We start from the raw sequence: 25,612 nt of genomic DNA, 5'->3' as shown, positions 1-25,612 counted from the left end.
TGTGTGAGGGGAGATGGGGAGGCTCTGATCTGGTTTCAGCAGCAGCTGTCAACACAGCTTTCTGCTACTTCTTGACCCCAGTCCTTTAAAAAGACTCTGAACTGTGTTGCCTGTTTTGAACAGTGCAAGTCAACACCATTTGTGCTCATTTTAAACTGGCCTGAGCGAAGAGAGACCTCATTAATGTTTATAAATATATAAAGAGTGAGTGTAATGAGGATGGAGCCAGGTTCTTCTCGGTGACGACCAATGATAGGACAAGGGGCAATGGGTACAAACTGGAACACAAGAGGTTCCATTTAAATTTGAGAAGAAACTTCTTCACAGTGAGGGTGCCAGAGCACTGGAACAGGCTGCCCAGGGAGGTTGTGGAGTCTCCTCTGCAGACATTCAAGAGCCACCTGGACGCCTTCCTGTGTAACCTCATCTGGGTGTTCCTGCTCTGGCGGGGGGATTGGACTGGATGATTTTTCGAGGTCCCTTCCAATCCCTGACATCCTGTGATTCTGTGAAGACACTGATGGGTTGACATTCCCTCCGTCCGCTGTGGCCCTGGACTCGCCAAAGCGCCCAGGGGATGACCGAGAGGTCCCACTGCTTCCAGGTACCCCGGGATCTGGGGGACAAGGACCCTCCAGACACGACCACCTCTCAGAGAGGCTTTGGTTGCCCGGGTGCACCGCAAACGTGAGCGGGGGCAAGGGCGAGCAAGGGGCAAGAAGGTGACGGCGGCCGGCAAGAGCCAGCCGAGGCAGGGCTGCCCATGCCCTGTTCCCTTATGGTGGAGGGGAGGGGAAGAGTTTCGCTCCGCCAGGAGGAGCAGCCCTGACCGCGACCGCTGGGCGGGCGGCCTGGTGTTGGAGGCCGGGGCTCCGGGGGCAGGGGCGGGCCCGACCCGACCCCAACCGACCCGGCCCGACCCTCCCGCCGCGGGCCGGCGGGGGCCGGTCCCTGCTCGGAGAGGGAAGGCGAGGAGGGGGCGGTGGTGATGTGTGTGGCGGCGGCGGGGAGGGGGGGCAGAGGCACGCCGCCTGGGGCTGATTGGCCGCCCAGTTTATAAGGGGTGCCCCGGCCGGGGCGGCGGGGTTGTTTGTCGAGGCCGGGGAGCTGCTCGGAGCCGCTTGGCCGCCTGTGGAGCCGTCCGAGCGGAGCGGTGCCCCCAGCTTGCCCGCGGCGCGATGCGACGCGCCAGCCGAGACTACACCAAGTACTTGCGCGGCTCCGAGGAGCTGGGCAGCGGCGCCGCCCACGAGAGCGCCCCGCCGCCGCCGCCACCGCCGCCGCTGCCAGCCCACCCGCACCCGCCCGCCGCCTCCCGCTCCCTCCTCGCCGCCCTCGTCCTCCTGGGGCTGGGGCAGGTGGTCTGCAGCGTCGCTCTCTTCCTCTACTTCCGAGCTCAGGTAAGCGGCGCCTCCGCCCGCGCCCGGAGGCGGTGGCGGGGTGAGGGAGGCAGTGCGGCCCCTTCGCTCCTTGGTGGCGGGCGCAGTGAGGGAGCGGCCGGGCCGCCGCCTCGCACCTTTCAGGAGCGGGAAAGGCCCTCGCGTCTGTGGGATTGAGGCGATTAATTAAAAAAAAAAAAAAAGTGAGAGAACACCTTTATTTGGCTCTGAAGCTGACCCAGCTTCGAGAGGGGGTCGGGCTGGATGCTCCCCGTGCCCTGTCTGGCCTGTGCTGCCCGCTGGAGCTGCTCAGTCCGAGGTGCTGCAGGTGCTGCTCTGGCCTGCGGGTGCATAATGGGGTGCAGGGTTTCTCAGCGAGGTCGGACATGAGGGGTCTCTGACTCGGGGGGCAGCTTAGTGATCCTTCACCCCAAGTCTTGCAGGGCTTTGGGTTTCAGTGATCAGTTTTTGGTTATTCACTGGAGGGGGTTTTTACGTGGCTGAGGTCTTTGGCTGCCATGAATGTCTCAGCAGTGCGAGAAACGTCTTTAAGGAGGAAACAAAAAGCCGCCACATGTCGCCACTTGGGACTGTTTGCCCTTCAGAGTGCGCAGGGGCACTGCGGAGCACGGCATGGGCTATGGTGCCCGCTGTGCCTCAGGAGCTGGGTTCTGAGAGCTGCTCCTCACCTGCCCGGGCATGCTTCAGGAGGCCAGGGTGTGCGCAGAAAGGAACACGGCGAGGTATCGCTGTGAGGGAGAGGAGGTGACGAGTGGTTAGGCTTTCGGAGAGAAGAGGAGCCTGCTTCTTGGAAATGGCTCATCTGGCTGGCTGGATTCACTCGCTACTGTGTTTCTCACCCCACACGGCTGAGCCTTCTTGGAGGAAGTGGGGGGCTGTGGGCTGGTGGCTTCTTGGCGCTCAGTGTTGGCTTTCATCAGATGCCGATCAGTTCTGTTAACATGGGTCTCACTGCCGTCATGGCAGTGGTACTTCTGTTGTGTGCACTTTTCATTTGAAGTCAGCAGGGAGTGGAAACACGTTTCTTTCGGTTTGCTTTCTAGGCAGATGCACTTGATCTTGAGGTAGCAGACTGGATTTCTTAACAAAGTGCACTCTGAAACCAGATGTTGCACAAATGTATACCCACTTAAACAGATGAATGCCTGTCAAATATACAGTAATGCTGCCGATGGTTTATTATGCAGACTGATAAGTATTTTCTCACCGACAGTGGCTTTGTGTTTGCCATTTTTAGAAAAATAAAATGGAGCAGCAATACAGTACTTAGGTGATCATATCCTGTATGCTTCCAAAGAGTGACATTTAATTTCTGGGGCTCACTGTAGAGTAGCTTAAAGCTACTTGTTTGCCTGACAGTGAAATAAATTAATGCCTACTTCAGCTTGTGGCAGAGAAATGTTTTTCACTCCAGATCTGCATGAGCTTGAGAAGACATCCTTGTCAAAACAAAATTCATAGAAATGCATAGTTATACATTGGTTAGTAGGCTAGAGAGCCATTGCAATCAAAACAACTAATCGAAGTATACTTTGTGGAAAAGCTATTTTTGCATTCTCTTTACCTTCCTCCGCCGTTATTAACGGTTCTTTCTGATAGGTTTGTGTCAGTGCTTTACACATGCCTAACAAACGGTAAGAAGAGCTTTCTTACCATAATGACTACTTTTCTTCTTCCTTGATTTAAAAAATTATAGGCCGGGTCTAATTTGGCATTTGGCAGCTTAATTCTCTTGCCAGTTTCCTGTTCCTGTAGATTTGGAATAATGCTGTTGGATGGAGTCCTTTCTAACCTTGAACTTCTGAAACATCTAGAAGAGGCAATGTAGCCAGATGTAGACTTGACTGAAGTCATTGCCTGAAAAATTTCTGATGGAGAAAATGCCTTTTTTTGCTATCACTGAAAAATCGAGTAATAAGTATATTTTGGAAATAGGGACGTAATTCACAATAATAAGATTTAGTAGTCCATATTTGTTTACCAATTTCTTATTGTGAATAAGACAGATGGAAAAATATAATAGTTCCTGGAGAAGTTAAGTCTCATTTAACTGTCTTGCAAATTGTTTTTATTTGTAGGGGACATGATCCAACATCTTTCCTTTGAAAAGACTGCTGCCCAATTTAGTTGTATTATATTAAGCTATCTCAATTTCTACTCTTCAGTACAAATTTCAGCTAAATTTGTACTTTAATAACAGAACTTAAATATTGTGGTGTATTTCAATAAATAATGAAACGTTAGTAGCAGAAGCTGTGCATCAAAATATTTGAATTGTTTTGTTGGTGAACTAGCAAGACTGACTATATAGGCTGATATTAAGAAATTATATGTTTTACAAGGTCTTTAAAAGTTTACATAAGAGATCAAGTAAACTCTGACTCAGTTTTACCATACACATTTTATCTGTATTTGCATAAAATCATTTGGGCTGGATTATGACACAGTATGAGCTGAGACAATAGTTGAGGTTTTGGTTTTTCCTTAGTCTTGTTTATTTTGTGGCTTGAGCATTTGGAATTTCACAAGACACATAACTAAGACTGACACTAGATTTTCATAGATAAACATATGTTGTGGCCGAGAAATAATGCAGCACAATGCAAATGAGACAATGAACTGGTATATCTGAAAGGAAAGAAAAAGCTAAAAATTGAATTTTACCAATATTCTGGTAATATTGTTCTGACATGTAAAAACATTAAAATGTGCTGGCTTTTCTTTCTGGACTGTCTTGTGCAATGTACTGAATCCAAGAAAGAAAACAATAACAAAATGTATTGGTCTTATGTGTTTATTTTACTTATCCTTCATGAGGAATATTTGCTCATGGTCAATGAAAATGCCATGAAAATGTAGTTAGATACTTGAGCAGCTGGAGATCATCATGTAATAGCACAAGGTGACAGAGTGAATTATTTTATGTAACTTTCACTGGTAAGTGCTGAAGTACAGTCTCCAAAAGCTTTGCTTTTAAAGTTTTATTTTGGACTAATTTCCTTAATGTAGTTTGATCGTAAAAGAGTAGGAATTTGGTGCAACACTGACTGGAGGGCAGTAGAACAAAATGTAAGTGCTCAAATCCAGATGTGGGGGTTGGATGTCTAACTCTCATAGTTCAACCTGGAGCTCCAAGCTCCATTTTTCCCATTTAAAAAAATGTTTGTACAAATGTTAAGTATTCTACCACACTGAAGAATTCACACTTGGATAAATGGACACCTGGAAGACAGATTTTTGTCATAATTTCATGCATTTGGGGAACTCTGACTTTAATGAAAATATGTGTTTAAACAAGTGCCTTTCAGACTTAATGTAAAGTTTTGCGAGTGTGCTAGAGCAGTGATTAATAGAAAACTCTTTGCTGGGGTCATTAGCACTTTTTGGAAGCCTGGAAGAAGCCCTTGGAGGTTAAGAAAGATTGTGGAGTGCAAAGTGGTGTTTGATAATCTGGAAGTTCGTTTAAGTTTGAAAACAAGTACAACCATAAATGGGAAACATTTATTGTAAAGAGTAAGTACAAAATATTATATTGTAACACTGCATAACTGAGATAACATTTAATGGGTAAAGTTGGCTGGAATGTGTTGTATCTTTTAAAATCAAAATGTATCTTTTTAAAATCAGAAAATTGTCTCATAATTCTGTGAATTCAGCTGGTCTCACCCACAATGCTGGAGTTAGCTCATTTTGACTGCCCTGATTTAGGTGAAAGGAGTCTGGAGATGCAACTAAATGATTAGATGTGCTGAAAATCACAGGCGACCAAAATATTTCATCTGATTACAAGGTCAGAAACAATGGGTGTATATACAACAGTAACAGAGGAAAAATAAGATAGACATCCCTCTATTTAAATAGGTTAATTCCTCTAGGATATTTAGCTTTCTTAATGTGTTATGAAGTTTTCACCAATATTTTTGGTTGCATTTCGATGTTTCTTCCAGGTATTAAATATGCAGGATTTCATGCTGAAGGTCTCTGTTTATTCAAAGGCTCACCCTCTGTGCTTTGCAAGTTAGCAAGCTGATTCCGGTAGACCATTCTGGTATTTCATCTGGCTCTTTAGAAGTTCTTCTCAAAACACTTCAAAGTTTTTCTGTGCATCACTTCTTGTTCTCAGGTTTGGTCTCAGTACTCAGTAATATCGGTTTACAACCATGGCAGTTCAGTGCATGTTCTTTATAAAGAAGATCTGAGATGCAGGATTTCTGAGAATGTCTTTTCAGACAAGTGAGCTTATTTCCATGGTTAAATGTGGTGAAGACTAGGTATGCTGTGGAAAAGGCAAGGGCAATCAAGTAGCTTAGCTAGCCCAAAGATCAGAGCTTTACCTTATCAAATGCTAGATCTCTAGAGACCTGCAGTTTCTCAGGATGAGCTGCACAGCTCTAAGTTGCTGAAGCTACCAGTTACAGTGTTTCCATTAAGCCTTCAATCTTTTAACTGTAGGTGTAGACACTTCAGTTTTCTGTCTTAAGCCTTCAGCAGATAAACTGTAATCCGAGTAAGTGCTTCTGTACAATCGGCTGCTACTGTTCTAGCAGAGTGTTCTGTGACACATTTGACTGATTGCTGATGGGTGATAGCTCAAAGTCTATGCTGTGGATAATCTGTCATGCTGGATGCCCAGGCTTTTATAAATGTTATGATCTTTATGTTGTAAAACCTTGATTTCTTGTCTACTTTTCAGAAGATATGTTTAAAGAAATCCCAAACTGAGGTAATAGTCTCTCACTAGTAGAATTACTGATAAAAAATTAGTATTTACTGGCAATTATTTGCTGTGGCTTTCTATCTTCCATCTTGTGATATGTGTGGAGGGGGCAGAGACATCCAGATCCTATTGAAGACCCTAGTTGCCTCAGGTCTCTGATAATCCCAATTTAAGAGGCTGCATCTGGAATTATGTGTCCTGTTGTGGATCCCTCAGTGCCAGAAGCATATCAACAAACTGGAGAGAATCCAGCAGAAGTCTCCAGTGATAGGTAGGGACTATAGTGTGTTGGAGATGGAGAACTGGATCTTTGGAACCTAAAGAAGAACAGACTAAGGTGAGGGCATCAAATCACCATTTTTAGCTACCTAAAGATGGAGCCAGGCTCTTCAGGAGTGTCCAGTAAAAACAAGAGGCGCAGTCATAAATTGCAGCAAGAACTGCATCTGGACATCAAAACCAGTGTTTTTACACAATAAAGGTGGTTAAGTTGTAGACCAGTTTGCCTGGAGAGGTTGAAACTTTCCATTGATGGAAATTCCACAAAGCTAGCCTAGATGAGGTCTTGACCAACCTGACTTAAGTTACAAGTTGGCCCTGCTTTAAGCAGGGGTCTGGACCAGAAACATCCAACCTAGGTTATTCTGTATTAACTGCTGTTTGGCAGCTCTTGGTAAATTTTTTGTGCTTTCAGTTTACAGTTGATTTTCTGAGTTCTGGATACTAGTGAAAGATACTGGAAGAGATGCTTTTAGGATGCAGTTTTACAGTCATTAAAGCTAGTGCTGCCTTCCTGCTCTTTCATTCCTGTGCCTGTCCCTGTACTGGCTCTGCTTATCTGGTACCTGAAGTGAGTTGATTTCAGGGGGCTAATTTTTCAGGAAACTAGATCAGCAAAAATTCCTCCCAGGGTATTGATTTAGAAGGGGAGATTGAGAACCAGAGATGACGTTTTGTGGTGAGAAGGTGAGAGCACAGAGATGCTAGTTTAGATCAGCTTAAACAGTTAATGGGGCTACACTGCTCTACCTGACTTCAGAAGTCATTAGAGTAGTTTTAAGTACTTAATTCATAGAGCTGTAGTGGCTATACACAGGTAATTTTGGATTCACCTGTGTCAGGCCACCCTAGGAAGATGTTACTTCCTCCAAGCTATTCTGTAACTCATCTCTACCCCTCTGCTCAAAGCTGTGACATCTTTTGATCTTCAGGTGAACCTTTTTTGACCTGTTCCATTCCAAATGTTCAGGGATAACTGAGGCAGCTAAACCAGGTCACAGGGTCTGGCGTTGGTCTGAATGAACTGGGCAAACAGGTCTCATCTGGAGACTCCAGCAGAAGGATGGTGATGGAGGAGCAGCATCTGGTGTTGCTGTCTGTGCAACAAATGTTCTCTGCAGTGTGTGATTGTTGGATGGCTGCCTGGCTGGTGTGGACTTAAATTCACCTTTGTAATCTTAACCTTATGCTTTTAAGTTAACTCAGTTCTTTCTTGGGGTTATGGAGTCAAGTTTATGTTAATGTGAACAAACGATATAACATATTTGATTCACTCTGGCTGTTTTGTGTTCTGCAAAAATTCCTTTTTATGATCTGTTTTGTTCAGTGCTATGTTAAAGGAAGCTGAACATGGTCAGGCGCTATTCACAACGTCTTGGCATTCCCTCATTGTGATTACGAATGATGTATTACCTTTTGTAATTCTCAGATAAAATGGTTCCTTCCATCTTATGCAGAAAAATAGATGTAAATGTATTTTATTAGACCAGCTGATACAGTTAGAGAATTTAAACAAGGTTTTGAGTGCACAAGCCCTTCTCCAAGCCTGAATAAAAGTGGAATAAATACAAGTTGGGAACAATCACTGAGACTCTTAAGCCATCTCTGAAAGAAAGTGTAAAGTGTGGGGAGAGAGGGTGAAATGGTTTAAATAATGTTTATGCAATTAACTCTGCCAAGGCACAATCCTAATTCTTGTAATATCCTTCCAATTTATCTAACTGATGAGATTCAGGAGTGTTCTAAACTTACAGTTTAACAGTATATTTGATTCAATCACGAAGACTGCTAAAAATATCTTGCAGATATTCTAAATTTTCCAGTCTTTGTCCCATGAAGTAAAGGAATTTATGGTATGGTTTTATCATCTTTTTGTTATTCTGAATTTGTGCTGTCTTACTTAATGACTGTTACACATAGCAATATGTCTTGCCCACAAAATAATTTCAGTGATAACTGGCTTCTGTTCCTTGGTGTCTCCTCTTGGAAATAATGTGCTAGATGTTGTACAAACTTTTCCCAAGTTCCTCTACTTGGCATTTGTGTGTCAACTTGAAAACCATAGTTTTTACAGATATGATGGCTGTGTATGTTGCCTGCTAAAATAATTGTGATATTGCACAGACTGATCAAACAATTGAATAAAGGATTATTGATTTTACCATAAGAGTGGGGTTTATCTTTAACTTTTGAAAGTCAGATATCCAGTCTAAGCTAATATACTGGCCAGTTCCAGAAGATAATTCGTTCTCCTATCTCATACACTTGTTGGATGAAATAAACCTCCATGTGGGTAACTTTTTCTCCTCATCATTTACAATGAATATTTAGATAATAAACTTAGCTAGGTGCCAGACATTTAGGTGGTTGAAAATTCTTCCCTGACTTAAATGCTTGTAATGTCTCTTGGACAGACGCTTAAAACTATGATTGTACTTTTATATTTGTTTCAGATGGACCCTACTAGAATTTCAAAAGAACATGCACACTGTGTCAGAACACTTTTTGGACATCAAGAAGATACGGATTTGCATGAGGCATCCTTTGAAAATCAAGAAGTGAAGTTAATGCCAGAATCATGTAGAAGCATGAAACAGGCTCTCCAAAGAGCTGTGCAGAAGGTAAGTGGCAAACAGACTGTGTGTTCCTCTGTTTTGTGCTACTGTTGAACTTGCAACAGTTTTTCCAACATCTATATTCAGAGGTAAGTTCTAGAAAGTATTTTATAGTGTTTGAATAATACCTGAAGTTGCGTCCAAGATCGTATTGTGCTTGTTCATGAACCTGGTAGTGGTTAACCAGTTCTGTATTCAAATACTTTTTTTTTCCTCTTTTTAGCTCACTGTCCCAGTTCTCTGTTCTGTGCAGACCATTCCCATCCTGGCAGAAGAGCTGCTTTGCCAGGTGATAACCAGGCAGTCTTTGCCAAGCAGTTGAGAATGACAGCTTGTTCGCAAACACAAATAACAAAAGTAGTCAGATGAAGAAGTCTGCCATAATGAAGAAGTGTAGGCAAGCTGGATGTATGTCATAATCACCTCTAACAGCAGTTACTGCCTTTGATCTTTTTGCATGTTCATGATAGTGTTTAGTGCTAATTATGGGCTATTTAAAAGCTGAATGTCTGCTGTGGTATTTTTCCTGGCTTACTAGGTCCATTACTGCCTCTTCACATCTGCATAAGACTGTCAGTTTTTGATAAAGGATACTGTATTAGATTAGAGCTGAACTTGTGTAGACTTTACAGAGTTAATTGTACTTGAGTTAATTATAGGGTAGTTTAATTCTGCTAATGCTTGCTTTTGATGGAGTACCCTGAGTGACAGATCTTTTTGTGAACAAAACATGAAGAAACCTAGAAGTACATGTCTTGTCCCGTTTGCTATCCACCTCCTTGAACAGCTTAAAAAAAAGAAAAATAAAAAGGTTAACTCTGTAGGATTAGTTCCATCTTCCAGCATTTTATAGGCATTACACCTCTTTCTGTGTTCTGAGTTCTGTGTGCTGGTGCTAGACTGCTTGTTCATACAGCTCCCATGACAGGGTAAGGAGCTGGTTACAGTAAGTGAATGGGAAGCCCTGTATTCTGGTCACTTGCTGCTGGTTACTCAACAAAGGCATTGGCTGAAGTTGAGGCTGCATATCCTGCCATTCTGGATGGAGGTTAAATGCTGCAATGTCCGTGGCCAAGATAAGTAGTGAGTAGGGATAACTTTTTTGCCTGATGACCGTTAGTTTGAGAACAATAAAATTTCCCTTGCCAAAGTAATCAGAATCTGAATTTCCTTTGGATGCAACAGAATGTATTAAGCAGCTGGATCAGTGTTCTGGATGCTTTGTCATCATATATTGATGACACAGAGAAAAAGAGAAAAATAGAAAAATGCTTTTGCATTTGCATCTTTCTGGTATATCAGAGATGTGAAATAAACAGTGTAAAGGCAAAAATATACTTCTGCAAGCTCTGCCTTTCATCGGCTTTGGTACAATGGAGGGCAGAGATGCATCTGAATTTACTTTTAGTTGTGCTAATTCTTTATGTGTGGGAATGCAGCTAATGGGACTTGAAAGAGGTTTTCCATCTTCTGTATGTTCTTTGCTTTTCTGAAGGAGATTCTAACCTGTGTGTTTTAAGAACCAGTATCCTTATTTGAATTGGCAGCATACTAAGTGGCTGAAGTGAAACACTAAAATACCGTTTAAGTTTAATGATTTTTCAATATTTTGTCTTTTGCAAAACAAGCCATTCAGGAAGTGAAAATAGACAAGTTGTTTTTGCTCAAGTGTATGGTCTGGTTACAGCTTTTAGCTTACTGCACTGGTTCTCATCTGTTTTCTTTGCACACCTGTAGACCTAGTGCTTAAATCTAAAACAGGGATTAATGTTGAAAGTGAAAGTGCTCTTACGAAAACCAGAGTAGTAGGGCTGCAAAGTCAGTTGTAGAAACATTTGTCTTCTGGAAAAATAGTAATTAAAGATTTTCTTTTCATCAAAATCTAATAGTGAACTCCTTAACATATTCCAGGATAAAAATACTGCTTAGGGAGCAGCTTACTCAGTAGAAAGCACATTTTCAATGTTATTGCATATAAACTTTCAAACAGACAAATAATATACTTTCCTAGCCTGTCTGTTTGCTTAATTTTTTTGCATGTAACCCTAAAAACCTTTTGGCAGTCCAGATGCACTAACCACAGTTTTTATGAAGTCTGTTATGAGCCTGAAGTAGAAAGGACTTGGGTCAATTCATAAGCAACTTTCCTTGGCAATACTCCCAGCTTCTAGCAGCTTGTGGAGTTCAGGCGTAAACTAGTTTCCCACATGGCAACAGAGTACTTTTCTAGACCTCCAGGAAAGTGCTTATAAAGAGATCTATATACTTAGCAGACATTTCAAGTTGACACAGTTATGGACAAAGTCAAGGTTTCATGGATGATTGCTGTAAGCGGTTAAAATTTCACAGTTTCCATCCTACAACCTTGCATACTTATTTTTTTTTTCTGCAAACAATAGACTACTCATTTGAGCAGAGATTGTAGTGCTGTCTCTAAACCGTCTTCTGATGAATATTGGTTCATGTACTTTTTATTTCACTTCCTTCCTGATTGGCATTCTTCAAATTGCTGAATTTCCGGCAAGATAATCAGATACTTCTTCCTGGTATTAGTTGGACTTAAAGCACACAGATAGTAGAAACAACTGCATAAAGGACCTTTAAGGTCACAGCTGAAGCAACACATGAATGTCCAGAGGAGTTATCTTCTAATTGGTCTCAAAAGGCTGCTTATAGCTGCTCCAAGTAGATACTGAGATATTGTAAAGCCAAAGGAGAGGAAAAACTGTTCACAAATGTCACATGTTCAAATGTAGCCTTGTCTCTGCATCCTCAACATTGAACATAACTTGAAGAGCAAGAGTTGTTTTTGTTTTGAAGGTGCTGAGATACTAAGGGTTAAAACCTGCAGCCTGCTGTGGATGAGGAAAGAGCAGTTCCCAACTTTTCAGGCACTTAAAGCATGATATTAGCTTTTAAAATGTGTAAGTTTTTCAGCTTCCTAATGGGCTCTTAAGTATTTTGGATGAAGGAAGACACATTTTTCATTTTTGTGACTGGCTGCTTGTCTGTTGTTTAAACAGTGACTGTATGAAGGAGGTTGGAATGTGGGAAGCAGACCAGCAGAGTTGAGTTGGTGGGCAGGGTGCAAATGATGCAAAGGTGTAGAAGTGCAGCTTGTAAGACTAACAGAGTGGTGTGATTTTTGGTGTACAGTTTTTCTAAAAATAACTCAACAACTTGGTAGCACATGTTTCTGTGAGTGAAAGTAGTAAGAGAAGTGATTGATAATATTTTGTCAGCAGTTCTCATGCCATTATAGCAGTGTCTTAGTGACAGGCTCTGTTGAGCTGTTTCTGCTTTCTTAATGATAGTGTACATTGTGGTTAAGTATGAGATAATTGAAGACATTCAGGTGCTAAAGGGTGCAGTTGATACTTTAAAGATTTGGAAAATCCTAGCTCTTAATCCCTTATCTTAAAAGATACCAGGGGGTTTTATAATCCCAATAAGAGGCCATCTTTAGACATTTGGATATCTTCAGACATCCACTGAAAAATGTGGTCCTTGAGTACAAGTACATGCTAAAATGCTTTTCTAAGGTAGGTCGTGTATCACCAGCACCTTGGAGCTGTAGAAACATGAAGTAAAAAAAAAATCAAGAGAAGTGTTGAAATACTCTTCAGGAGGAGACTTACAGCTCCATCTCTGTTATCTAGGGACTAGTTCATGTATTTCAGCTTCCTTTTGGAAGCCTGGGCAACAGAGCAGAAAAGAATGTAAAAGTTTTGTGGGGCTTGTCAAAATCAAGTAAAGAACTTGACACTAGTCCAGTGTTTGAAGAGCTCTGCTGATGTTTTCCGGCCACAGGCTAGCCACTTCTAATTCAGTGACAAGCACGCAGAAGAGTCAATGAACATAAGCCAGCCTCCAGCTTTTCTCAGTGTGTTAGTGTTGGGGTCATGCTTATTATCTCTTTTGTTGTAATGACCCTTGCATTCCTAATTGCATAGTAGCATAGCTTGAAGAGGCGTACAAGAAAGTGGTTGTGTCAGACAGATGCTCCTAGGAAACAGGAAAGTAGGCTTAAGACTATTAGGACAAAGGAGAGCTGGGGACCAGAGTATTCCTGGGTAGCTGTTCTGCTTACCAAGCGGTGACGTTGCAGATGAACAGCACCACCAAGGGTTAGAAAGAAAGCAGCTCAGACTGCATTTCGTGAGGACCACAGCCTTTCTGCATGGAAGGTGAGCTGAGTCAGGCTGCTAGTTCTCAGAAGGGGAGGTACCCAGCTGCTCAAGCTAGAGCATCTTTGTAAATGTGCAGAAGCAGAACACCATACGCCTAAAAAAAATGTAGGTTAAGAGGAGGATAACGATTTACCAGTTCAGAGACTTCAAGGGCTGCACAGTTAGCAACCATGGGATATTTTTTTAGTATAAGTTTAGACAATAGACAGATTAAAATGTACATTAAAATGCTCTTTATGGATCTGCCCAGTAGGCTCTCCAGGAAAGTACTGTATCGCATCCTCCAGAAGGAAAGGATCTGAAAACAGGCTCTACCTCTGAGAGGTTTCCATTAAGAAAGCAAGAAAATAAGAGTTGCCCCTTTCTAAGGAAAGGGTTGGGAGTAGATATGGTGCAGTAATCTCTGAGAGTGGTCCATCCCCCAGTTTCTTTCACCTTATGTGCTCTTCTCTTCAGAGGCTTTTGCCACTTTTTGCAGTATCTAGTACTTGCGATTGTTTTTTTTTTCATCTTCCTACTTCTGGTGAAGTTAAAAGAGCTCAAGTGTGGCTAGAGGCTGATGTTGGTGTGCAGCTCCTAGAATTGAGCTTCGTTTTCATGCTCTTAGAACTGATGTTGAAGTAGGAAGATCAGAGAGGGGAAGTGAATGTAAAGGGGGGAGGTGGACATGAGTTTTACTTCTTCTGAAGTTGCAATTCTTCTGCTTTTCTTCTCGTCTCTACAGCAGAAAGCACCTTAATGATTCTTATCTACAAAATCAGCATATCTCTGCTAAGTATTATGCTTTGATAGTCATACTACAACTTCCATACTGCTGTGGCTTTTCATTTTAGTTTAACATTTAAACACCTACTGAAAGAGGAAAGTGAGAGTAATAAATGCACCAACTGAGGCGTTACAGATTTCACTGTGACTGCAAAATTGCATAAAAGCAGGACTTCAGGTGTTTGCAAAGCAGGTTTTCACATTCTAAAACACCGCAGTGATTGAAAACACAGTGGAACATTGCTGATCTGGCCAAATCTGAAGCATATTGTATATACACGGTATTGAACCAGATGACCAGCAATATGTATGACATAAAGACAAAACAAAGGACCACTGTTAGGTTTCAAAGATGAGATAGGATTTTCTATCTTCAACAACATGATCTGTTTTACTAAATGTCTTCTTGATGGCTCCATGGTATGAGATATTCTGAATAGCAAGTAGAATATTAGCCCTGTGTTTTAGAAAACAGAGATGAAGAGAGTCACAGGGGAAGAGGAGACAGAACAGAAGATTGAACCTAACATTACCAAGATTAAGTCCAGGCTTGTAAAAGGAACAGGCTGCTTAGGTTTTTGAAAACTGCTGTTTGTATGTTTTCTCAACAAAACATGAGTGGATTATTAAAGGCAAGGATTTTTGTGGTGCCTGATGTCTGTTACTTGTGGTGTTCTTGGTTTTGGGTAACATGGGGTTTCAATCATGTTAAAATCAATCTGCAGTTTAAAGAATGCATACTTCCAGACTCTGGTACCCAGTCCATTTGGCCCAGTACAGATGTGGAAAATGCTTAATTCTTCAGCTCCTGCGTACATGTTAGAAGTAAGCCATGATTATAAAGTTTTGTAGTCTTGCAACCTCTCCCTGTTAGTGGTCAAGTGTGAAGGTAGAGGTTTTTATTTACATCATCATGAATGAAATTCAGGGTTTAACTTTCCTTAGTGTTAAGTGTGATTACACACTAGTCCCTTTGTACAACTGCCTCTTTCATAACCTTTTAACTCCAAGCAGTTAAATCAGTTTACAAACTCTATTGTTTTATGTGATGTGTTTTTAGCAGTCATTGTTCCTTTATACTTAAACAAATATTCCAAGTGCTATAAGTAGGCGAGGTTGTAAATGTCCTGTTACCACCTCTTCAATAAATAGTGCAGTGCTCATACACACTATCATTCCTATCCACCCTTACCTGAAGTATTGGACAGAGGAAGTAATTTGATTGTGGCAGCTAAACTGTGTGATCATATTAAACATCATGTAAATAAGAGAACATGTGTCCCAGGCACCTGAATATGCTGTAAATAGAACAACTCCCACATATACACAAAATGTTGTAATTGTGCAAACTACCTGCAATACGTAATATTACAAAAACACGACAACATCAGAGCAATGGCTCTTTCTCATTTTAGGAAGTCCAGCGTGTCATGGGAAGAACACCGCCAAGACCAGAAAAAGGTAGGTGCTGGTTTATGATTAAGAAATATTTTAGTTCTGCTAAACTTTTGTCTTTCTGAGGTAACGTGATTGTTTTATCTCTAGCTGCACTGGAGGCATTAGGAATGGATCTGTATAGGAGAAACAAACCTGAGAAGCAGCCTTTTGCCCATCTCATTATTGACGATAGGAATATTCCATCTGGTAAGTTCAGTTTTAAGTGAATACTTTCACAGAATCACAGAATCACAGAATGTTAGGGATTGGAAGGGACCTCGAAAGATCAATGCAACTATAAATATATTAAACAGTGAAGTATATGAAAATAGTTCAGCAATACCAGCAACAGACTGGGATTTCAGAAGTGGCTTTTTTTTAATGAGAATAAATGGGATGCATTAAAGGATTTGAGAGGCAGCAGGGGTAATGTTAAGAAGACGATAGCTCCCTTTTGTCTTAGGTAGCTTACATCTGTCTGTTATGGGCTGAATAGGTGCCATTTCAAATTACCAGTTTTTGTGATGAAGCTCTGAGGGCTTGGTCTGCCTCTTCATGGTGTCTTCAGGTGAGAAATGATGATGAGCATTAAATACTCTCCTCTGGAGTTTCTTATTTTCTTTGACTGATAGGGCCCATCTGGAGTTCTTCACTCATACTGGACATAACTATAGATATACATACACACAGATGTATGCATACATACATACAAAGATATACAAGCACAAAGATTGGCCAGAATCCAGATCTCGCAGGCTGGAAGATGTTTCCCTTCCACTGAGTCTAGTATTTTTTTTGTTCTGTTGTCAGATGAAGAAATGTGTTGGTTTTCCTTTGTAAAGTTCAAGAATATCTTATGTCCACCTATTCAACCCTTCACACCAGCACTTCCTTTGTGTGCTGAAGTGTAATTGAGTCTGTACTGGGTGACACAGTATTTGTCTTCAGAGTGGATCTGGGAGCTGAGAATTTTATATGGATACACAACACATGTCAGGTGCCCATCAGTGTAAGAACTTGCCGTAAAGGAAGGGCATCTTTCATTTTGAGGTGTCAAAAACCTAGCACTGCAGTCCCAATGTCACCATTGTAACTTGCCCACTAGTTCCCTGCCCTCTTTGGGTGTATTGCACTCTCATAGCATAGGGCTGAATTTATAGCAAGAGTTTCCTTTTGCGAATGTAATGTTGAAAAGTGTTTGTCTTATTCCATTCATTATTATGCTGCAGGACTGGTACAGACTTTTTCACAACAAGGCTCCCAGGACCTTCCTGACGTTCAAACATGCCAAAGCTTCACAAGGATCTGTCTTAATCCATCTAGTTCAGTTGCAGGAAGATCAACGATCATAACATTGTACTTTGAGTCACAAGGTTTCTGGTCAGTGTGTGGACTGGGATGCAGTGTGTTTCTGAGCTACTGAGTAGGGGAAAAAATGTTCCTGTGGCTTTTATCTGCCACTGTTGTAAGAGGATGGGATTCTTTTATCAGAGCTCTTATTCTCTACCCATGAGTATCTTTGGATGCCTTTGGGGATATCCACACTAGTACAATATGAGGGAATAAAATATGAGTCTGCCTTGGAACACTCTCCAGAGGAAAAGATTCACTCTTACAGTTTTAAGATATCTTAGTGCTGTTTCCTTTTTTTTTGCCCTGGGGTGCTGTCAGTTGAGATTTTTCTCTCTGTATTCTCAACACAACAATCATCATTGGTGTGGTAGAAGTAAAGCAGAATTTATTCTGAAAATATCAGATGGAGGATCTTGAGATAGGAGGGGACAGTGATCACCACTGTTTTCCTCTGAAGATCTATATGTTCTGCAGTGCTGAACTCCTTGCTAATTAAGCTATCTGCATTGCTTTTCTGTTTTATATAACCAAACCAAAAGGGGATGCTGTGTTGAGGCTTGAAATCTGAGATTTCAGCAGCCTGCATAGTAATACCTTGCTCTTACTCTATTTAAAGACAAAGCACTTCTGTACACAAGAGATTAGCTTCTTGCCTGGAGGAATAAGATGCTTTCTCCCTTCAAATGCATTGGCACTGCCGAGCTACAAAACTTTATAAGCAGAGAGTTAAAGCAGTTTGTCCAATGACAGTCAGAACTTTTACAGGCTTACTTATTAGCTCAGATGCCTCCTGACAAGCTTCTATTTCAATCATATTTTGGCTTTCGACATAGGTCAGTAGTAGAAGATGCAATATCAGTAAATTTGTCTTAGCATTTTGTCTTTGGAAAGATTCAATTAATTTACTAATCGTAGAGACAAATAACTTACATCTACAGAAGTGTAGCGTGTTAGTGTCACACTTTGTGAAATCCACCTTTTCCTTTGGGGAATTTATTTTCTGTGTGCCTGGTGTTGCTGTAAACTGGATATTTATCAGGGCTGAAGCTGATAATGTTTACTGTTGTGCATCACTGCATTAACCTTCTAGGGTGTGATGTAGCACATCTGTGGGTAATGGCAAGGGAGACATTGTTCTTGCTTGCTCTCTTCACTTTTTGTTTTTAATAGTACAGGCTACGGGAACTCTCAGAAATACAGTGCCTGGGACAAAAAGCTGCTTTGTTTCTCCTTGGAGTAGATCAACCCCTTTCCAATGCAATGAGTTGGACCTAGTGTCTCCTGATCTGGCACATGTGCCTTCTGCCTCCTTTGGAAGAGCGTTGCAGGATGTTAATCATGAGCTCAGTGTTTGCAGTCCTTGAGGGCATTGCAGTGAGGGGCTACATCCTTATGGGTAGCTGGAAGCATCAGCCTACTGCTTGTGAGGCACTCCAGTATCATACTCACTGGTTTGAAGCAGTATTCCTCTTGGTTGGGTGACACAAAGGTTAATGACAGGCATAAAGGATTAAGAATTTACCTGAAGGTCACTGACAATTTTTCTCTCCTATCCTGTTTCTTCTGACTGCAAATGGCAATTTCTCTTTTCTGGTTCCTCACCCTGCATGCCTGAAATCCTTTTAAATTGTTTTATGCCATCCATGAGTCTGGACAGATCTGTTCTTAGTATTTTAAGGTTCTCTACTGTCATCGCTCTGACCCAGAATAAACAATGTCAGGATAAAAACATCTGTCTTCATCACTGTCAAACAGGATTTTATTTTAAGTAGTTTGCCACTGAGCACCCTTCATGAAGGGGCACTGAGCAGTGTCTGTGAGGGAATATTTTCCTTTTACCTGGTTCACAATAATATCAAGCCCCAAATGGACTTTTGCAGCTGGGGGCAGTGCAATGGAGGGGGAAAATAACCCTTCCCAGATCTTGGTGTCCCCACCCATCATTTGGCTACAGAAGCCATAGTGGTTTGGCTTGCTGTGTGTAATTTTTAGGTTTGCTGCCTTAGGTTAAAAGCTGGATGCTTACTGGTTGGTTTTTACCAGAGCTCACTATAAATGCTACCTAGGTTTTAAATGAAAACAGTGAATTTTGGTTTATAAATTGATTATAGAAATTACTCACAGTTTAAAGGAGAAAATCACTAACAGAAATAAGTATAAATGTTAAATATATCGTTTGGGATGTGAATTGATACCTTTAGCTGTCTAACGAAACACTGTAGCATTCTGAGCTATTTACAGCTGCAGGTTCAGCTTAGTTGCCCTTTTCCTCTAGAAACAGTTTTTCAGAGCGAACAGTGCTTTGGTTCTTCCCCCAGGTCTATTTTTTAATACCTGAAAGCTATGAGGATGCAAAAAAATTGTCAATACAGGGCTACTTTCTCCTCTGTTTCCCTCCTATCATATTCCTTCTTAATAATTAATTTTATTGAAACTCATTTGTATTAGTCTTAGTTCATGCTCACAAATATCCAAGACATTGTTTTGGTTTGTTTTCGCTTACCAGAAAGACTGTGTATTTTCTTGGCGCTTTTTTTTATAATGCTTTTTACCTTATCTGGAAGGTTGTCATACTCATTATCTCTCTGACCTCTTCCTTCTCTGTCAGTGTGACTTGTGCTATTTTTTTCATATCTCCATAGTAAATTTTATCACAGCATTTTGACTCTCCTATGGCTTGGGTGATGTTTGAGTTTCTTATATATGTATGGCTGATTTGGCACTTATGCTCTAGTTTTCTCCTCTGCCTTTGTTTTTGGGCTACTGATTGTTTTGGTGCCTCCCCATTTGAATGTGTTACCACCAGAAGTGCTGAAAGCCTCCCGGTTTGCATGGCATAACTCCTAGCAATGCATCTTTGTGCCATGCTGCTGGCTGGGGCATGCCCATCTGCCTCAGTTAATACAATCACAGCACTATAATTTAGGTTGGAAGGGCCTTCCAGAAGTTATCTAGGCTAATCCCCTGCTCAAAACAGATCTGATCATCTTCCATAATCTCTTGGCCTCTCCTTCCATCTGACCATGGCTGAATGATGCATATTCCCTTCAACACCAAAACAGTGTGAACAAACTTCACCCACAGTGCCTCTCAGCATCTCAATTAGAAGAAACTGTGGCACCTATTTTCTCTCTTCCCCCTTCTTCAACAGACAATCATGCATTCCCAGTAAGGATTTCTTCAAAATTGCTACTTGATTAAGAATGGGAACTAAAAAGTTTACTCACCAGGTAAATAAAATCTGCCTAGCAACTACCCAGTGTGCTGTCAGTCAGTCACAGCACACCAGTATGCCTTTCTTTTCTGTCATGTGTATATATTCCTGTCCCATATCTCGGATGTGCCTCTCCTCCAATCCAGGCAGTGATTTCTTGCCTATCGTCCTCATCCTGAAGGTAGCCAAGCCTCCCTGGGCAGTATTTCTGGCAGACTTAATACCGTGCATGAGAAGTTCTACAACTTTCTTAGCTATCCCCAGTGCTTCAGAGATGCACTCTGGTACCCAATCTCAGCATCTCTTGCAGGTGAATAATTGCAGGCTAAGAGACTTAAGATCTTAGTATTACTTCACTTAATTTATGTTTTCCAGAAGGTTTTTTTGAGGCACTGCGCAGAAGATGGCTTCTCTGTATGATTTTGCTTGTATAATATCTGGCTGTACTGGAGCCATAGGGGAGCAACTATTCATGATCTGCCTTTGACAGCCTGTGGTTTGCACAGGTCTTTGTGCAAGAACACCAGAAGCTTTTTTGTTCTGGACTATTAAAGTATTCCTCTCACATGCAGAAGCTGCTTGCCCTTGGCAGTTAGGGAAGACTCATAGCTCTCAAGTTCCCTTGTCCCTACTTCCCCTCACATCTTTCTGCACTAACAAATCCAGGAAGTGTTCTTTTAACTAATCCAATATACCTGTGGCTCTCCCCAAGCATACTTGTGAGCATTGGTGGTTCTCAGGCATGCCTTGATACGTGCTTGGAGGAGGGGGAAGTGGGCCCTGCCATGTGCCGTGGAAGTTTTGGTGGGGATAGACTTTTGATCTGATGTTGGGAGAATAAGGTACTGAACATTCCAAGCAGGCGTTTAGATGCACTGGAAGCCCAAGGTGTAAGGTCTTCTGGTGGCTGTGTGGACCCACTGCCCTGAGTGCCTCCAAGAGAGCAAATTGAGTGAGTCTTGTGTGCTGAAGATGGCTAGTGGTTAGGAGGACAAGTTGGCCAACTCTCCTCGGTTGTGCTGTGCCCTGCGTATTACACTGAAAAAATGGTAGAGTGTTAGTGTCTTGGGCCCACCAGGAGGGGTCAGGGCCTGTGTGGATTTCTCAGGACGGTGCTCTTTCCTCTGTGTGGGCATTCTCGTGGGCCTTGGCTGGACCTTCTCTTCCCACTGTTGCCTATTCCTCTATGTTTGCAGGCAGAGGCTGCAAAATGAGGTGGGTGCTGTAGTGGGATGGTGGTGAAGCTGGGGGGTGGGTCTGCAGGATGTGTGCTGCAGGGCATTCCCCTCAACAAAAATGCTGTTGATAAACCTCTACACAATACATGTGCTGTAGTAGCAACGCGATCTGGGCTGGTGTTGCAGGCTGCTTCTTGACACTGTGCCACCAAAACAAAATGGAGGTGTCAAATGTGACCAGGTTTGGAAGGAAGACTTAAATGCTCTCTCTCACTGCCTTTCTGACCTCCTGCCAGGCCATCTCTTAGCACAGCCTCAATAGTAGAATCATAAAACATGTCGAGCTGGAAGGGACCCATAAGGATCATGGAGTCCAACTCCCTGCTTCTCACAGGACTACCTAAAACTAACCCATATAACTAAGAACGTTATACAGACACTCCTTGAACTCTGACAGGCTGGTGCCATGACCACTTCACTGAAACAGTCTCCCCGGGGACTGACCATCCTCTCAGTGAAGAACTTTTTTCTTATCTCCACAAAACCCAATTTTTCTAATGTCCAGGATCTACATGAAACGACATCTTGAGATTTGACCAGCTTGAAACATCCAAGAGATGATACGATGTGGCTATTCGATGGTAGCACCCAGGAGGTGCCTTTCAGGCCAGAGTTCCTGGAGGACATTTATAGCTATTTCTGTGGTTAGATTTCAGTGACAGCACTGAGCTGACAAACTAATCAAAACATCTCCAGTCTCTCAGTTCCTTTTTGTTCTCTTCACAGAGCATTCAGTCACCTTAGCAGATAAGGGACAGCTTCCTGTTTACCAGGCCACCGTCATGCAGGCAGAGCTGAAAAGGCTTATATCTAACTGTTAGAAGGAATTTAATAATGCTTGTTTACATCTGTTAATTCTATTAATGCATCCTTTTTGGTAGTGAGAGTTGGTAACTGTTATACATGTATTTTGATTCCTATGGAGAGACAGAGACAATGTTATAATTTTCTTTCATAATTTGTGGATCTCCAGCTTAAGACAACTTGAGGGTGACTGTTCTCCTTCCAGCATGGGATATCAGCTCGTTGTTTCTTGTTTGAAACTTAGGATCCTTTAAAATAAATAATTAAAAATAGGAAAAGGAGAAAATATAACAATGCATTGAGAATTATGTGTCTTCCTAAAGCTCTTTTTCCAAGACCTTCCACTAGATATTAGACAAAGAATCTGGGTTAACCTCCCACATAGCTGTAACTGCCCAGCCAAAACTTGTACAATTATAAAATAATTAGGATTGTGCTGTGGGCCACTCTTTTAGATATCTGGGATGTGACTGAACCCAATTGTGGAGCCTTGTTTCTGGTATATGCAAGCGCTGCATTAAGTCAAAACATTGTTTTTGCACGAAAAAGTTTATCATAAATACTTGAAGTGCAATCTGAAATCTAGTCAGCTTACTGTGTAGTGCTACAGATGCACAATTGTACTGATCTTTTTTGCCTCCTTTTTTTTTTGTGTGTGTTCTCAAATGAAAAAAACCAAGGACATAAAATACAGGAAGGTTTCATAAACTTTCTCTTTGGGGAATTATCAGTTTAACTTGTTTTCAGATTTTGTTTAGTTATTCCTTTCAAATGCTTACCGGTTGAAGACTGATAACAAGATTTACTGTTTTTTTCATCATTAATACCTTTGCTTTTCAACTCCTCTCAAGTATTTGTTACTTGAAGAGATTTTTTTAGGTGGGACACTAATTCTATACAGAGCTTGTTGCACAGTTGCTTAACATAATCAAACTATTGGCCAAGTAAATGTTTTGTACCATGGTCCAGTAGCTGTTGTGGTGGGAGGGCAGACAGTTATAAATAGCAAGCCAAATATGGCATTACATGATGAAAAAAGGAAATTTCTCATTTTTTTTTTTTTTAGTAATTGTCTAATATTCACTTTAACCTATATAATTATAATTGCTGTTGATTCTAAAAACCTGGGGATTGCTTTCTAAATGTTGAATTTTGTTAAATGTTTATAAATAATTGTGGTGGTTTTTTTTTTCTCTCCCCTCTCTTCAGGAACACGCAAAGTGAACCTCACATCCTGGCATCATGACAAAGGCCAAGCAAACTTGTCAAATATGACGTTCAATGATGGAAAGCTAATTGTTAATCAAGATGGATTTTACTACCTTTATGCCAACATTTGTTTTCGACATCATGAAACCTCAGGAAACCTGACCAAAAGAGGGCTCCAGCTGATGGTGTATATGACTAAGACAAACCTTAAAATGAGGCGCTCTGATGTGTTGATGAAGGGAGGAAGCACCAAATACTGGTCGGGGAATTCAGAATTTCATTTTTATTCTGTAAATGTAGGAGGGTTTTTTAAATTAAAATCTGGTGAAATGATAAGTATCCAGGTATCAAACCCATTGCTACTGGATTCATCGCAAGAAGCGACTTATTTTGGGGCGTTTAAAGTAAGGGATTTAGACTGAATATTTCTTTGGTGTGCTGAAAATTTGGGGGTGGGGGTTTAGTGGTCCAGAAACAACTTGATGACAGAACTGAAAATCTTCTGCAACCCAATTGCATCTGTATAAGCAACATATCTCTAAAGACACGTTTTTGCCCTGTGCTGACTCCAGAAAGAGTCCCACAAATGCACAGAAGGGCAAAATTACATAGTTCTCCTGATTCAGTCTTATAGTGGTTTTATATCACGTGTCTCCACTGGCTTCATTAGAGTCATTATGACTTTTACATTGGTGTAGTAGAAATCAGAGCAATTAATATTGTTGAACTTCTGTTTCCAGGTTCTGCCCGACTTTTTAGCCAGTACTACTCTTACTAGTTTTGGCTCAAACGTAGGGCAGGACAGAACTTCGCTCCCAATTTGCATTTAGGGTTCAATTTTTTTTGAGGTTGAGCGTTCTGACCCTAGAGATGGCAAAGACTGAAAGTATGACTAATCCCATTGCATTTGATGTGGCTTTTCACAGGCTTAGTTAAGCCCATTCTTGCCTTGCTGGATTAGGGTTGGAGGGCTCAGGCTGTGGCAAAAATGAGTTGCAGAGCACCTAAACTTAAGTTTTAACCCGATTAAGAGGGCTGTTCCAGGAAGGAGGGAGGTCATCTGGCCTTGCAGTTCTAAAAAGTAAATTACAGGTCATTTTTATTATTGTTGCACAGTTAATTGCAAATCTAGATTGCCAAAATATCATGTGCCTTTAAAGTATTACCTTGTGCCAGAACCTGCAAAGACGTTTTTTAGACAAAAAGTATGTATTTTTATATTCTGTAATATCTAAAGTTTTATTTCAGGTGTAATGTTTTGTGTAAAAAATATGTAAATTATATTGTCCTATAGTATTTGATACAAAATATTTAAAATCTCTTGCTGTTTGTATATTTAATGTTTTAAACTGTTTTTAATGTACAGACGTGTCAAACTGGTGCACTTTTTAATCCCAATGGGAAAAATTGCAGCTAAAAGAGGTTGTTTGCAATTAGCAAATGTAATATATATCTTTGTTCTTTTTAACTTAATAGATTTCTGTTAAACATGTCAGTATTATTGTGAGGTGGGGGGAAATCACACCAATGTCATGAATATTACACCAGAATGCTGGTCACTGGGTGCCTTTCAAATCTGGAGGGTCATTGACATTACCAAACTGACATTACCTAGGAAAATCCCCCATGAAATGAAAATAAATACATAATAAGCCACAGAAATGTATTAGGGGTATTTATAGTGGTTGAACAGGCATATTTTCCTACAACAGAATCTGCAAGTTGTGAATTCTGCAATTGAGTAATGACTGTTTTAGCTTAGTTTCCTGAAAAAGTGGAGTTCATGTCATCGCGTTGCCTTGTCCCCGTCTCCCCTTTGAGCTTGTAAAGCTCTGCATGCTTCCGCCAGCTTTGGCAGATGAATGGCAGCGCTAAGAGATGTTTGTAGACATTTTATGAGACCAGACAGCTGAGAACAACTCAGGCATCACACGTTATTTGACAGTGGCTGGCCACTGTCCATGTTAGCCAACAAATTAATATGGGGAGGCTCCTTGCTAGCTGCAACGCGCGTTGTCGCTTGTGTAGTTGCTTGGCCAAAAGAGGGAGGTGGATGGAATCTGAGGGCGGAGCTGCAAATCCTGTGGGTGAGGGTTAGAGCACATCTGGGCAGGGAACAGCTGGGGAAGGGCTGAGGGAGGTTTTAGGAGCGTTTCTCTGGGTGCTCTAAGGGTAATGTGGGGAAAACCTGCTCTTTAATGCAGTAGGAATCACAGAGAGTGAAAGACTCAAACCTGTAGGAATTGAGGCTTCATACAAATCCTCAGGCCTTTTTTTTTTTTAATAAGGAACTGAGTTGAATTCAAGCAATTATTTTATACTGTATAATAAGCATTTCTTTTTAATGTTAATATTGTTTTCTTATAAAATATATTTCTAAGAAAAAATCAA

At 41.3% G+C, this 25,612-nt stretch overlaps 1 protein-coding gene across 1 annotated transcript; it reads left to right on the top strand.

Annotated features, from left to right (window-relative positions):
* The first annotated feature begins 978 nt into the window (after positions 1-978).
* Positions 979-25,612, top strand: TNFSF11 (TNF superfamily member 11). The gene is made up of 5 exons (XM_065847458.2): positions 979-1,400; positions 8,850-9,017; positions 15,382-15,427; positions 15,512-15,610; positions 23,222-25,612. The coding sequence occupies exons 1-5, from the start codon at positions 1,179-1,181 to the stop codon at positions 23,641-23,643; spliced, it is 957 nt and encodes a 318-aa protein (XP_065703530.1). The 5' UTR covers positions 979-1,178; the 3' UTR covers positions 23,644-25,612.

The sequence above is a fragment of the Patagioenas fasciata genome, chromosome 1 (genome assembly GCF_037038585.1).
Source record: "Patagioenas fasciata isolate bPatFas1 chromosome 1, bPatFas1.hap1, whole genome shotgun sequence".
NCBI lineage: Eukaryota > Metazoa > Chordata > Aves > Columbiformes > Columbidae > Patagioenas > Patagioenas fasciata.
Note: the sequence above shows the minus strand (reverse complement) of the source record. Positions and strands in the feature narration are given on the sequence as shown.